The 16084-nt window shown below is 35.4% G+C and overlaps 2 protein-coding genes across 7 annotated transcripts; both read right to left on the bottom strand.

Annotated features, from left to right (window-relative positions):
- LOC103963035 (protein CHROMOSOME TRANSMISSION FIDELITY 7) lies at positions 1–2640 on the bottom strand. 2 transcript variants are annotated; one of them, XM_009375817.3, is made up of 6 exons: positions 2334–2640; positions 1794–2061; positions 1588–1683; positions 1209–1277; positions 629–966; positions 1–249 (listed from the first exon to the last, which is right to left on the bottom strand). In XM_009375817.3, exons 1-6 carry the CDS (start codon positions 2501–2503, stop codon positions 105–107), a joined length of 1086 nt encoding a protein of 361 aa, XP_009374092.2. In that variant the 5' UTR covers positions 2504–2640; the 3' UTR covers positions 1–104. The 2 variants fall into 2 exon arrangements, with proteins under 2 accessions (XP_009374092.2, XP_048424119.1); XM_048568162.1 differs by having other exon boundaries at positions 1794–2064; positions 2334–2639.
- A 752-nt stretch (positions 2641–3392) lies between these two features.
- Positions 3393–15651, bottom strand: LOC103963034. 5 transcript variants are annotated; one of them, XM_048568133.1, is made up of 21 exons: positions 15448–15650; positions 15081–15149; positions 14906–14978; positions 14503–14625; positions 14056–14225; positions 13361–13510; positions 12480–12623; positions 11920–11980; positions 11219–11532; positions 10231–10362; positions 9376–9495; positions 9036–9122; positions 8773–8895; positions 8443–8563; positions 8217–8342; positions 7427–7561; positions 6835–6986; positions 6504–6644; positions 4904–5263; positions 4226–4368; positions 3393–3815 (listed from the first exon to the last, which is right to left on the bottom strand). In XM_048568133.1, the coding sequence occupies exons 2-20, from the start codon at positions 15135–15137 to the stop codon at positions 4258–4260; spliced, it is 2700 nt and encodes an 899-aa protein (XP_048424090.1). In that variant the 5' UTR covers positions 15138–15149; positions 15448–15650; the 3' UTR covers positions 3393–3815; positions 4226–4257. The 5 variants fall into 5 exon arrangements, with proteins under 5 accessions (XP_048424090.1, XP_009374087.2, XP_009374088.2 ...); XM_009375812.3 differs by having other exon boundaries at positions 15081–15143; XM_009375813.3 differs by having other exon boundaries at positions 4904–5227; positions 15081–15143; positions 15448–15649.
- Positions 15652–16084: the final 433 nt, after the last annotated feature.

Here is a 16084-nt window from a genome sequence, read left to right as displayed (position 1 = left end):
AGATTGAAGAACTGAATTTCTAGCTTTTAGAATTTAGCAAACATGTCAAAATTGTTTCTAAAGGAATTAAACTCAAGGCACAGATGGACACAAATATCTGAGTTTTATGGGACAGTATGGTTGGTTTTGTAAACCAGAAAATATCCACCACCACCAATATAATTGGATGCCAATGCCTTTCCAGCTGATGTTGGTTGAGAGAATGCCAGTTGAGAGCGTTCGAGGACAAATCCCATGCAGAAACTTTTCCTGTGATGGGGAAATAATAAGTAAACAGCCAAATGCTCATCGGAGCAGACATCGAAAAGAAGCAAGCGATTCAGTCTTCTGGGATAATAGGACAGAAAGTGATTTCCAGATGATCATAGGTTCAAAAGCATTTGCTAGTTCCGAAGGACATATGATCCGTATGAATAAGAAAAAAACCTGCGTTTCTTTCAGATTCTTGGACAATTTATTATACTAAAATCTACTTATATTTAGCTGATGTAATTTGGCTAGCAGTTCATGATCCAATCGCAGAGTTACAATATCGTACAATTTGATTGCAATGTGATGAAAATATAATAAAATCCACTCGAAAAGAAAATCCATAGAGAGGATAGCAAGGACTTGAACATGAACATACCTCAGGGCATCTAATAACTGGGTGGCTATGTGTTTTCTTCTGTTAGATGGAGTGACCCAAATGGCTCTAACGCCGCAAACAGCAGCCACTGCTTCCCTTTCGCAGAAGATAGCACCGTTGAGATTCTCATTCAACGCTTTAGGAACAGAAGGGGCTTTTCTCATGACTTCCCTCTGAAACCTGATATCCCCAAATTGGAGAGTAGATGATTTTGCTTCATGTGTTGTAGTACCATCAGAACTTCCATCAGCTGCAAATGAAGGAACTTTGTATGCTTCTGTTATTGGTTCCACAACTAGACAGCCAGCAACCCTTTGGGATAAAATGAACAGATATACCTACAAAAACAATAGTCAGATACTGGAAACCATCCACATAAAAATACTGATAAAATGCATTATTGCACTCCTGAAACTGTCAAAAGATTGGAGTTACATGGCACCGAAGTATTCATAAAGGCCTATGAAAGTCGTCCAAAGAATGCACAAATCCGGAAGTTAATGGTAATTCAATAAAAGACATTTGATGCAAATAAAGTTCTGGTGGCATTTTCTAAATGACCAAGTTAATTGTCACTCACCTTACACAACTTGTGCAAAATCCATCCATTACCAAGCTCACTCTCCATTCTCTTCACAACTTCCCCAACCTGCCATACAACATAGTAGCCCCATTAAGTGCATCTTCGAGTTAACTTGAAACAATACCGCATACATAGGGCTCGTTTGGTGTCTAGGGTTGGATTTGATTATATAACCCATTATCTTCAAGGTATGGTTGAAGCAAGAAATGAAAACTGTGTTTAACTTGAGGTAGAAGCCAGATGGGGTAAGTTTCCTTCACTCTAATCATTCACCTCTACCTTTATCATACCTTGAATTCTATGAATTATCCTATCCAATCCAATTCAATCCTCTAATAAAGTATCAAATTCATGAAAACAGATTTTGTGTTCGAACCTTGTTTCTCTGCGCCGGAGGATCAGAATCCAACACCAAAACAATCCGACCTCCTTCCACAGAAGGCGAATGAACAACCCTCTCATTGCACCATCCCTGCAAAATTTGGTCAGCAATTTGAGTAAACAAGCACCCATTTCTAACAATCTCATTGTTTTATCAATGGACCTAACAAAGGAGACACAAAACCTATAACGAATTTGCACCTTGAATGGAATTCCATTGGTATACTCCTTGTGAAATGCCCTGTGAGACTTCTCATCGTCTTCGTCTCCGGCGGTATACTTGACCCCGCACGTGGAGCACGTGTGCAGATTGAAATCAGACTGTCCAAAGTCCAGATAGAACTGAGCATAGCTTCTCTTCTTGTTCTTGGTCACTATTCTTCCCAATGTGGTCGATTCCGGCTTCCCGGAATTACCATCAGAAAAGGGTTTCTCCGGCAATTGGTTCACTGGATTTTTGTCCCTTCCACTACTTTAGCACACAAAGAAAAGATTGGAAGGGAAACAAAAGCAAATAAATATAAATTTAAACAGTCAGTAAATCAATATATTCATAAATAAACTAAATCTCAGATTTTCTATAAGGAAAATCCCAAAATTTTAAATCCAGGCTAACCCCAGTTCCTAATTGTCTTAACAGAAGCTACCCAGAAACAACTTTTAATAAAAAATAAAAACAAAAGTTGAAACGTTTTTTCTCGGCATCCAAACAGCAGAAAGCCCAGAGCAAAAAAAAAATACCTTTGAGGGTTTGGAGATCTTCGCTTGTAGGTGTTACAGTACTGGTGCTGCGTATTCTCCCAGACGCTCAATTCGTCGTCGTTTTCGTTGGAAAGAAGAGGAGATGCGGCTGCTGGGTTGGGGCAAGAGGAAGAGGAGGGTTTGAAGAAGGCACTGATCTTTGATTGCATTGCATGAATTCGTCGGATTTGATTTGAATTGGATCTGATTTCATTGAGGTTAGAGCAATTGGGGAAATTGTGGGATCGAGTCAAATTTCCCGCCTAATTTATTTCTTTGGGTCCTTCTGTTCCTTTTGAACTAACCCTAGCAATGTTTTATTGAATTTGATCACTTTTTATTTTGTTACTTTTTTTTATATGTATTTAGCACAATCATCATTTCAACGGTCAGATATGATCTCCCAATTTACGTATATTCGCATATATTACATATGACTGTCAGATGACGATTCTATTATATACATGTAAGTATTATTGTCAATCACTTAATTAATTAGATAAATAATGAGTTACATTGCATACAAACATAAATTTCAGAGTTAATGAAAACTAAAGACTTTTAAAGTGTTAAACATTTAACAAGCCAGTTTAGGGTCGACATCGTTGTAATCCTAGCTAAAGGTTGCAAGCTTCCCCTGGTTCCACCTTGAAACACAAATCATAAAGTCTGACATAATAACAAGCAATTAAACCCATAAGGCGTCAGAAAGCTGACTAGGAGGATCTTTTGAAGTAGCACACCGTCGACTGACCCTTGATCTTCTAAGAACGATTCAGGAGTGAGCGAGAGAGAGAGTATGCTTGTCGGGACACAAAAGACGTGAATTATGACAAGTTCAGTTGATTAACCATACATGAATCTTCTTCTATTTGAGATGGTTTACAAATCATAAATATATGAAGAAAATATTAAGTCTTTCGAGGGCATTTGGGTTATTATCTGCACCAATCTTGTTTTGTTCTTCTTCTATTTTTCATTTTTGTGTGTTCCTGGAATACTTTGAACAAATTTGTTATTTCGGAGAATTTAGTATGTTTTTGGTTGTAAATAACAGGATTAACAAAAATAATGATCTTGTTAATTACTAGGTTATAGATAAGGAGTAAAAGTACAAAGAAAAACTATTCCTAAATCACCATCAATCTGTTTCAATCTTTCTATAACAAAATTGGACACCCAACACCGCCAGATATACGATGGAGACACTACTTTAGCTTCATGCCCCCAAAACCCGAAAAATTTGGTACGTGTTTGAGACTCTTTTCTTCTTTTGCTTTTGATTAGTTACACTCGTTGAAAACCATGAGGTAGACACAACGGCCATGGGAGAAGTGCATTCAGTCCCGGCCTTCGAGTACCTAAGCTGAACCAAGTCAAGGATTGACGACCAACATCAATCTGGAAGCCGTACTCTAGCTACTGGATCTGCACCGTCTGTTCTCTTTTAACTCCTTGTACTTCCACCATAGTTGCGTATTCCTGCAACAAACGGAATCAGATGCAGCGGATGCTTATAGCTGTCCGGAAAACAAGTAGTTAAACTGGTTATCTAAAATTGGTCATTCACTAATCGTTATCCCAAATGTCATCCAAGTGTGATTTTAAAGCTACAAGGGCTAAAGCACATTCCAGAGCCATATACTTTCATCTCCCTCCTCCCACTGGATTGTGTACACATGAGATATCAACTTCTGAATAGTCCTACACACTTTCATCTCTTTATTTATTTATTTGAGAGAGAGAGAGAGAGAGAGAGAGAGAGAGAGGAGGAGGAGGAGGAGGAGGAGGAGGAGGAGGGGGGGGGGGGTGAGTGGTTTAATAGCGAAGCGGATTATTAGGGCCCTACACATAAATGAATCCTAAAGATGGTTATGAAGAAGAAGACTCACAACGCAAGTTAACTCAGGTTAACAATGTTCTTCTAGACTGACTGCATCTCACTATGCAGTGTTATTATTACAGTCTGTAGTCTACCAAGTGCACATTGCACCTTGTGCTTTTCTTCAATCGTCATGCGGATTTCCGCTGATGACTGCATACATAAAGTAGAACAAGATTAAAGATCGCCTTTTTTTTTTTTCCGTAAAAATAAAATAAAAAAAGATCTCAACACAAAGAGCACAAATAAGAGTTGAGCGCGTGGAAAAAAACCAAATCAAACCAATGAAAGAATTACACCTGGGACGAAAATTTCCAGTTGTAAAGTAGTTACATATGGAGTGACAGATCAACTAGAATATCAAAGACTTTTCAATCCATAACACTCTTCAAATTACAATTTATATATTTTTGGCCATTGCCCCATACATCACTACACTACGTATATCAATCCTTTCATCCACTGCATGCAGTACATACCATATGTGTACATGTACATGTTGACTAGACATTGCACTGCAGTTACTCTCTTTTTAAACATTTATAGTTTATAATAATTGCAATTATCACGGGAATGGATCAAATGATCAAATTCAAATGAGGACAAGCTTCAGGTATGCTGTAAGGGGAAAAAAGTTCAAGATTATCTGAATATGCAGGGTTATGCCTGAGGGTGCAAATGAAAATACCTGTAATAACCTGATGCCTTCCATGATATAGTCAATCTCTGCCTTGAACGAAGATATGATTTGACAGATTTTGTCATCCATATGCATCAATTGCAGCAGGAAAACGACTGCATCTACCATACTTGAAATGTCAGTTGCGTAGTGGGTATGATCACCAGTTACATGTGGCAAACTACTTTCAGTTATCCATGACCCCAATGTATTCAATACAAGATTCAGAAGTTCGTGACTTTTATCAAACAAGACAAAGCAAGGGATGAGATAATAACGACATGAACTTGAAGAAATGGAAACGGTGGTCTTCTTGTCATCTTCAACAATGCACTGCATCAGAAGGCAGATACCTGAGAAACGGTAAAACTGAAACAAGGCCTAAGGACCTTCATTGTTTGAAATAGAATAGTATGCACTAGAGCGTTATGCAACAATTTAAAAGTTCACAAAGAGGGGGCACAAAATGTAAAACAATACTACACGTCTACAAACATATAGAAAGTATCAGTGCAAGACATCTGCGAAATGTTCCCTATATTGATAATTATTAAAAAGACATATATAGACATCCCTTCCAAAACCCCATCCTCCAGACCAGCAGTAGCATGAGATTGCAAACAAAATTATATTTTGTTGGCTTTTTATTAAAGGACATGATATTTAAAGATTCCAATCCATCGATTCTTGTGTTACAACGTGCAACTATGGAAGTATGACACGGTAACTAGCAACTTACCACACAAAGATACATTTATACTTCATAGAGGTTCCTATTGGAAAACACAACAATTTAAGATGAGCCTGTAAAGCAAAATGTCTTTGTGGATGTCTTTTCTCTTTGCCAAGGATAATAAGTCAATTATTATATGTGCATGAATTACTCTTTCTCATTGTTAGAAAGATATTAAACGTACCAAGGCCAGCCTAACCCTGATTTATTATCCTCATTTTGGTTACATTTGCAGACAGTGTACTGAGGCCAGCCTAATCCTAACCCAATTATCCCACCCTGGACAACTATTTGCATGATACTAATGCTGCCTTGCATCTTCATTAATACTAAAAATCTAATTAATAAAGGAAACATAAAGAAATCCTGATTAACTAGTGAAAAAAAAAAAAAAAACCAAATCCTTGTGAGACAAGGAATAAAGTTATCCAAAACTAAAACTTTACTAAAAATCTTAAAACTCAAGCCTCTTTTCTATGAAATGTAATCAAGCCACTAACAAATATGCAACACTGACTCGTTCTTTTTCCTACTTCCAGATATTATTCTTGAATGCATGAGCATTATTCTTTCTTATTTTGTAGCACTCTTGTTTCTTTGATTTTCTCCACTTTAATTGACCCCTATCTTGCCCTACATCAATAACCGATATCAAACCTGAGCATCCCGTGAAAAAACTTATTTTCATGGGAAAGACAAATTTACATATGAGCAGCAGAGAATAACAGATTCAATTAATATTGAATTTCAGAAACCAAAAACACTGGAATCCTCTCAGTGGAACATATTCCAAACTAAGTTAGAAGACACAAGAAAGTAAAAAATGGTGTTTGGGGGGTTAAGGCAGATGCTCTCCAAACAAGAAATGAAAGTTACCTGTACAACGTCAATCAGATACCGTGGAAGGATATTGCCTAGGCTTATAAAAGCTCCTTGGGAAATTATCGTTGTTTTAGAGTCCAGTGTAATAAGCGTCCTAAGCATAGCACAAACGTTGTCTAGAGGGGGATTTTGAGACTGAAATATGTAGAAAAATCAAAATCAGGAAACATAGGTAAACTGTAACTTTCAGAAATAAAGCACAGGAACACACAGTAAGTTGACAAAGTTAAGAAGATGAAGTTATAAAATAATAAGAAGTTAAGAAGATATTGATGTAAAGTAAACTAGAAGAACACAATAAGATGAAGTTATCTAGTCAACTCACCATCTGATCGAGTATAATTTTCTCTAGCATCTGCAAAACAAGAGTATTATCACCCATCTGTGACAGGCATGAGCAGACGATTCGGCTGAGTGACTTAAAAGTCCCTCGATTTGAGATATTCACATCATTCTCTCTATCAGGAACAATATTTTCTGCCATGATGAAGCAATTTTAGGTTTGGAACCCAACAAATTGCAATAAAAATTATGCATTTAAGTAATAAATTGGTTCTCTAGTAATACTAATATGAAGGCATCAGATCCTTTGGCAGCAAAAAGAATAAATAGCTATAAATAGTCCAGAGCAGGAACTTTCTATCCCAAAATCTCGGAGCAAGATAATATGCTTTTAAGTAGAGCAAGATGATTTTTGTTCTGAAGCAGCCTTTAAAACGTAAGTTGACAAAGTCTTACACTTGCAATTTAGTTACCTTATTACGATAAAGCATGAAAAACGATAAATCATTTGAAAGTCATCATATTAGTAGAAAATTAGAAATTTTAAAGTCATCATAAGATGTCAACTGGTACAAATAGAAATTACACATACTAATACAAACCATGAAGAGGAGAAGAAATTCTGTCAGACATACCTGGGAAAACTCTGAAATGGGAGAGCAAAGTGATCAAGAAACTAATGTGATCAACAATCTGAATATGCCCAGATTTATAAGCTGAATTCAGGACCTCTATGATTCGAAATAATACATATTGTTCCAGATCAGGACCTGCAATGAACGGGAAATAGATAGAAATGTCACTTAAACAATCCCAATTTGCAAATAACTCGTCATACTTCAACAATGTTCACAAATCACTGGAAAGCAGAAGAGAGAACATTCATCATTACTTCATATTGTTACCATATAACATCAATCAGAATCACCCTTTGATGTTTAATGGCATGTCTAACCCCCTATATGTTTGGATTTAATCCCTTAACAAATGACAGTTACATTAAGACATGAATGGCAAGCATCTATGTTCCAGTTGAAGGAAAATTACTATCATTCAGCCACAAAATGATGCAACAAAATGGTTTCTACATCAGATTTTAAAATGACATACTCTTTCTAATGAAGAAACTGATGCAGATAGGATTTTTTTTCCTGATTCTTGTAGTAAAAGATAACTCTACCAACAAAACTACTGTGCAGAAAGGAACATATCTGGTACCCATGTGACTTTAACCTGGAATACTTTTGGAATCCAAAGGTTCCCTTATAATTGTTATAACAGAAACAAGAATAGCTTGCATATTAATGGCATGCATGAGACATTAAAAAAGTCAAAATAATATCTATAGAGAACTTCGTACAGCATGCCAAACCTAAGCTGTCAAATCCATACAGAATCTAACCGAGGCAGATATGAATAACTTACATAGGCAACAGTAAGCTATTGACTTCAGCAAAAGTGGACCCAAATTAGAGATATAGCAGAGGCAGGAAAGAGAGAGTTCTTGAGAATCTCTGGGAAGCCTTACAAAGGGACCATATAATACATTTCCTGCAAGAACAAGAGGCAGAATCATAAGAAACCAAGTTGTCTGCTGACGGATGATTAATCCACAAAAAAGAATACTAGTGTCAACTGAATGGGCTCTTACCATCATCTTTACTTATGCCAAAAAATTCTTGCAGTGACAATTGCATGTTGTCATATTCCCATGCAAAGGATGAGTTCACTAAAGCACGTTGTCCCAGGCGAAGTAGAAGGTGCAGCACAACCTGAAGAAACATGCAATATAAACCAGAAATAATGGGGTGAAAAATCATAGGTGATGATAAAGACTGACTATGCAGAAAAACAAAGATGATAAATAATGACAATAATATTGAATAAGGTCCTCACTCAGAGATGCAAGATGCAAAACCTACTGTCTAGATTCTTCTGTGTCAATACTACTGTCTGTCTTACGAGGTTAAAAAAATGTTACCTGGGAATAGTATGGGTTTTTATCACCCAGCAGGATAAGCAACACAGGAAGCTCTCTTATCCAGGTAATCTGAAAGTCTAATATCTCGGAAATACTCGGATCCAGGTACAGCATATCTTGTCTCTATGATATGTAGAAAAGTTATCAAAATTCAATTTGAGAGAGAGAAAGAGATGAGTCTGATTTCTTACTACCACGGCTATACTATAAGGAAAGAAAAAACTTGGAGATATTGCAAGCAGGAGGTATAGAATCAAGCTTACAGGAACTAGCAGCTCCTCCAGTATGGAAAGACAAGCCAATTTTAAAGGGGATACAGGATTGCAGTCCTTGAATGCCTCACTAAAAGCCTGCATTTAATGATATATAGGTAACACCATTTTCAGAAGTTAAAAGACATAAATCATTTAATACCCCACTACAATGGTCTGTGTAAATTGGGAACCTCTAATTGTTTTAGAACCAAATCTAGAGTTACACAACCATTGAAGTACTTAAAGAAAAGAGTCAAGACAATCTTATAAGGAAAAAGGAATTCAGCTGACATAACTCTGCCGATGATAAAATCTTGGAATGTAAAATAGTTTTAAGCACAGCTCATACCTGAAGAAGGCGAGACTTCCAGTCATCTGCCACTCGATAAACAAGCTTTGGAACAAAAGGAAGAAGTGAAATTAAATGCTTCTCCCAGACTGCCTTACCAGAAAGCGTGTCATTGCATACCTGTAAAGTAACAAGTTTCCAACATTTTAAAAGAAGCTTTACAGAAAGTATTAGAAATGTAACCTAAAACATACAGTACAAAACTATTAAATACAGTAACCAAAATTGAATGAAATTTTCTTTAAAAAATAACCACCCTGGCAAGTTCTAGAGCATAAATATTTTCTTCAAAATTTGATGCTGCAAGTAACAACCTATCAGTTACATTATTCTATTGAAATAATATATGTCTTAATTTCTAGGAAAACTACATCAAGCACCCACCAGTATTTGAGCCCCAAACTATCATGGCAAAATGTAGATCATAAACTTCTTTTTACCTTCAAAACGTGAAGCTGTGGAACAACAATCCATCATTTACATTATTATATGGAAGACATTATTTTAATATTTTTTTTTCAAGGTAAATTACAACAGGCACCAAACCAGTATTTGCATCCCAAATTAACCCCCACCTTTGTGCTTAAGGGGAAGATGTGCAATGAGCCCTGAAGGCCATCATCGACACTATTAATACACATTAGCAGAATGCAAATCATTTTTTTTTTGTCAATATATGAGATTACTTTATATTTCAATTCATTGAATAGAAACAATCAAATTACAATGCAATTATACTTATAACTGCTTATCACACCTAGATCAGTACTCTTAAGAAATACAAAGCACATGATGCAGAAATTTGAACAGCATGAATGCAACTTCATACTAAAACATTATGGTAGACGAACCAACCTTTCCAAGCAGAGAATCTTCCAGAAATTCTAAAATTTTCTCAAATAAAACAGGAGGAGGGCAGATCCATTTGCTTAAGTGCAAAAATATTTCTGTCATCAGAGTGTTCAAGACAAAATATTTAACATCATCCTGTCAAACAGATATAGAAAAGAACCGATTCAATTCAAAAAGAGAACTTGTAATACTGGCAACAAAAGACCCTCATAAAATGTGAAATGAGTTACTACACACACACACACACACACACACACACATCTACAGCTAAGAATGTGCCTCACATAGTAGACATCCCTTTCTAAGATATTTGGTGCCCATATAGCACCTGCCCAGATCCTAAAGTTTGAAATTTCCCCCCAAGAAAAAACTCTAGTATAGAATTCTTACTATACACTCGGGTTTCAAGAATGTAAGAGCTGCCAAGGGGTTGGCCTGATATAATCCATAGAACAAGACAGACTTATGGAAACATGACCTTCTATGAAAATGTCAACATGTTCAGATACCATTAGATAGAAATGAAAACTCCCAAATACTGAATCGAAATTGCAAGACATACAAGAAATAACAGAACAGAAATTGAGAGAAATGCAAGAAATATCTAAGATGAACAAAAAAATAAAATGTGAACGTCAAAGACACATTATTCATTGCATTCGTACTATAACTTTATACCAATTTTATTCAAAGTATAATATATCATTATCAATGAAATAAAAAGAGTCCAAAAAAATGGAATATATCAATGAAAATATTGACAAATACATCGATAATGAGAAAAATTACAAATGATGGAAATTTTGACACAAAAATACAAAAATAAAATATTCAAGCAATGCTATAGGCTTCCATGCTTACTAGAGTATTAAAACAGAAGGACCATAGAAAGGATGCAAAATAAAGTGACACCAATCAAGAGACCCTTAAAGAAGTCATTTTGCAGAAACAATGATGAGTTTAAAAGTTATATTAAGGTTATAACTTATACCTTTTCTGAAAGTTGATTTCTCATGTTCAGGGGAAACAAAACTTGCAAAAACGTCTTCACTAGTGTCACAGAGATAGTATCACACATAGTCACACCATGCCCCCCTTGAGAAGGTTGTGATTCTAGTTTACCCTCATCAGTCATATAAAAGAAGAATTTGACAGCAAGGTTTATGCTGTTAAGTATGGACAGCATACAATCAAATGATTGTGTATTAAGAAGAGAGCCAGTCTGAACTTCTGGAATAAAATCTTGGAAACAATTTACTAGAACTGGGACAAGGTCTTTTAGTTTCGGGATGATGATTGAACATCCTACAAAAGAAAGCAAGATGATGATAGGTCAATATGAAAACGAAAAAAGGTATTAAATAATTGGAAGTTCTTGAACTGCGGAATGCTTGTCCCACTAAACAGCAACTTATTAATACAATCTAAGTAACAAGCTGATATCATCAGAGTGAATTTTGATTTCTCCTGCTGTGAGAACTGCTGCCAACTGCAAGGCATTTGAAACTAAGAAGTACATACTAATAAACTTACATTACCAAAATAAGTATTATCATTCCAATGTTCAGGAACTTCAACTATCAAACTCATATTGATCTATGTCGTGATATGAGCCATAACTAGACACATGGTGCCATCAGTAGAACATAATCGATAATGACGTATAAACACATGCACCAATGTATCACATACCAGCAGATTTTGCAAGTACATCAGGCTCAAAAGCATGCAGTATCCCTTGTCCAGCACCATTCTATTAAGTAAAAGGAAAGATATTACAAAACTATTTCATAAATAATGCAAGAGACTAAAAGCAGTAACTCAGAACAGTTTCTTCCTGATGCAGTTATATGCCCAGATAGTTTTTTTTTTATTTTCATTTGCCCTCTGATCACCACCATAACCCAAGAAAAAAAAATATTCTCCCATTTAAAAATTGTCCGTCCAGCTTCAGAAGTCAGATCTCCGAGTATGAATAAAACAAATTTATTTTCAAAACTTTCACATGTGTAGTCAAGGCTACTTTTCATGGCTTTCTGACTGACACATGCTTTGCACCCCTCATCTAAGTAGAGGAAAATGCTGATTATAATAACAACAATAACAAAATTTAACAGCAAAGTTTCAACCATAATGTGCAATGAAAGAATACAGCTGGAAGGTACAAGAAAACAAGCAGGCTCATGCTGCACAATACAAACAATGAAAGAAAACGTGCAAACCCTCTGGATTTTCAGAAAACTTAAAAATACCTTTTCACACGAGCCAACTTCTCTCTTGTTACATGGCAAAAGCGACAAGCATAGTTCCAGGCCGGCAAGAGCAGTCTTGAGCTTGCCCTTGTCCTCTAAAAAAAACTGGTTCCTCTGCAGAATATCCTCAAAGCTTTGAAGAATCTGCCAATGAAGCAATCGTTAAAACAACCTTAAAAGTTATCTTTAAACACAAAAAGAGAGCGGTAACAGTGAAAAATTCGAGTTCATCTAATATTTAGATTCATTAGCCACACAGACAGACTAAACCATAAACAATTGATAGGAAATAAAGCAGTGGAAAATATAAAGGCAACCAAACAAACAAGCTCACACACCCACCAAGGATAAAGATTCGATCAAGAATATCTGCATACAGGAATAACATGTCTAGTGGGAATAAGAAAGAAAGAAAGAAGAAGACAAGTAACATAAAGCTCAACATCTATAAGAACTTTCCTGTTATTGAGCAGAATGAGAGCAAAGAAAACATGAAGAGAAGAGACCAAGAATTACAGAAACAGCAGAATCTTGGAGAAAAAGAATGTTGTTGAATAAGGCCTCAATCCGTAACACTAGACGACAAAGTTGCAAACTCTAGCCATAAAATACCATTATAATGTAACTAAGAGACAGTGTGGGGTCTCAAAAGATGATTATGTAACATCCAATCTTTGCGACAGGTACATAACTACAAGAATATGCCTAAAGTCCATTCCATTAGAATAATGCATAGAAGAAGAACAAACCATATAACAGTTCATAGTCAATGACCAAAGCATAAATTAGAAATTCTACAGTTGTACATCAGAATAACATATCCAATAATGATTCCAACGAAAACACTGCACACATCATTTTACAGCACAATCTTAGGATACCTTTTCAGCATTCAAGAAGAAGGAAGGTGGATGGTATTGGATAGCAAGCTCCAAAAATTTGAAAGCCATCAACCGAACATCGATTGCTAAATGCGTCATTGCATTAAATATATAGGCCATCATCAAGGAAATCAACAGCTCTTGATTATCCTGGACAAGAAAAGAAGGGAAAAAAATGTCACATTAAATTCATTGGCTATAAACACCACCGAACTTAATGATAATAATAGAGAGATGATGACAACAAAATCTCAAAACAATGTTACACTTAGATGAATCCATAAATGCAATAAAAGCAGTGTGAAACTACCAAATTGTTCTATTGTAAGGAAGATGCATAACATTAAGAAAAAGTAAAAACTAGGAAGGAAAAAGAATAAGCCCTTCAAAGATAATTTATGTCAATTTCTATGAAAGAGAATAAATTCCATTTCCCCCCAGCTAGGAATGGCTTTGCACATCCAGAAGTATGGTGTGGCCGTTTAATTTAGTGCAATGCATGGCAACAATTGAATAAAATTTGGCATATAAGACACATGTCTCATGAAAAAATTAAGAGGAAAATAGTGTAATGAACAACCCAAAACTTTCTTGAACTGCAAATAATCAAATATAATCATCCTTGTTTCGCATTAATACATTTAATTCACAACAGATTTTTACCTCGCTGCATTCAGACAAGAATAAAAAATTACCTCCTTACAGCCAGGTAAAATTACTGACTTAAAAAGTTGATATAGCGTATCTCGAACCAGTCTATTGTCATCACCAATGCGTTCACGCAGCTTTTCAACAACAGCATACTTGTGCAACCTCAACTCTTCTGGATACCTAAGGAGTAAATCCTTCATACCCAGTAATGCATCTTCAAAGAGAAATAACAGTAAGATTATTAGATATATACTATACGGTACAAAATATTAATAATGGGAAACAACTTCCTAGACAACATAATTATTGAAAAGGTCGTAACCTCTTCAAATTTAACACACTAAAACCCAAATCAATGTGCAGAAATACATGATCAACGATCTAGGTAATCTATTTCAGGTTAAAAATAGATTAATTCTCATATTTTGGAAGATACTGTAAGGCTATAAGCGTTTTCATTAAGAAAATATTTTAAAATAACATTAACATACCTTTACGAACTTTCGGGTTGTAATGAGATGTTTGCTGAAGAAGTTCCTTCAATGTTAAACCTTTCTTGTTCACTGCTAATCCTGCCTTCTCTGATGCCACACTCTGCTCGGGAAGAACAATTGCTGCTCATAGCAACCATTATTTAGTACTCATTAAGAAACTAGTTCACTACGATATTTGACATCAAAATGGAAGCACATAGGCAACTCCATCATCATGGCAAGAAAAAGTATTTCAAACAATCAACAGAATACAAACTCTCATCCTTAATTACTCTCGTCACCCCAAAACGAACTTATTTTGATGACAGAATTTTCCTTTCAATGAATTAACGAAAAACGACACAGAGAGTACAAAAAGTAATATCAACTCATGAATTTAAGAACAGATTAAAGTCAAAACCTTTGGACTTAATTTCAGTATTCGTAGCGTTCTTTGGTGGTGGCAACTTTCTGCCAATCTTTCGCCTTATTTTCTGCAAAAATTACAAAAGAAAATAAACATAAAATGCAAATGAAGTTTTCGGATGTTGAACTTCCCAAAGCAAAATGCATTCAAAACCCGAAATATCGATTACTTTGAAGTCGATGCCGCGCTTTTGCTGCTTCTTTGCCGGAGCCTTGGAGCGTGCCATTTATACCTACAGCTTACACACAATAAAACGATCCTATTAAGTTTCTGCGCAAACTAATTACTTTGTTTATTGTATGGAATACAATTTAATTGACGAAATTAAAGGCTCTGCTGATCATATCAGATGGTATCAAATGGCAATGCGGCGCCGGTTTCAGGCCTTAGCCAGCTATTAAGAACAAGAACTCCAGGAGCAGTAAACTAAACCAGCTCTCCGTTTGGCAGCTGAGAAAATTTGGGGAAGTAAAAAGGAAAATAACAACTCTAAAAAAATTAAAGAGAACTAATTGCTTCTCTCTTCCTTTGCGTACCTTTTTCTCGGCAACCAAACAGCGGAATGGAAACAGTAAGCTGTGGTCTTCGAAGTGCCAAGCAACGAAGTTGAAGGAGGAGGAGAAGGGGAGAGAAGGTCAAGGAACGAGAAAGTGACAGTCACGGCGGCGAGGAGCAATTGCAGAGCGTATTGTGGAGCGGCGGAGAGATGCACTTCCTATATATTATTTGCTCATTTTAATTGTAAATAACTTATTTTTATCGTAAATATTTTATAATCAAAATTTTTTTAAATTCTTAAAATTACTCAAAGAATATTTTATAATCAAATTCTGTAAAGTTTTGTACGAATAATTTTTTCTTTACTCCATTGATATTTTTACATTAGAAAAGAAGATTTGGATCTTATCAAGATTCAAATGGTAAAGATTTTAAAGATCTTTAGATCTTAACTGTTTATCGTGTATCGTGCAATAAGAGATTATTTAACTTTTTTTATTTAAAATTAAACACAAATAGTTTAACTTTTTTATTTAAAATTAAACATAAATGGTACCTTGACAAAAATTGACGATATATAATGAACAATTAGAATGTGAAAATCTCTAAGATTCGTACAAAGTAAATTCAGAGAATTCTCAAGTTCGACTAAATTACATAATAAATAGTATAATT

Source organism: the organism of the source record quoted next, unplaced genomic scaffold, assembly GCF_019419815.1.
Source record: "Pyrus x bretschneideri cultivar Hongxiangsu unplaced genomic scaffold, Pyrus_bretschneideri_v1 Contig47, whole genome shotgun sequence".
In the NCBI taxonomy this organism is placed as follows: Eukaryota; Viridiplantae; Streptophyta; class Magnoliopsida; order Rosales; family Rosaceae; genus Pyrus; species Pyrus x bretschneideri.
The sequence above is the reverse complement of the archived record's forward strand: the minus strand, read 5'-3'. Positions and strand labels throughout refer to the sequence as shown.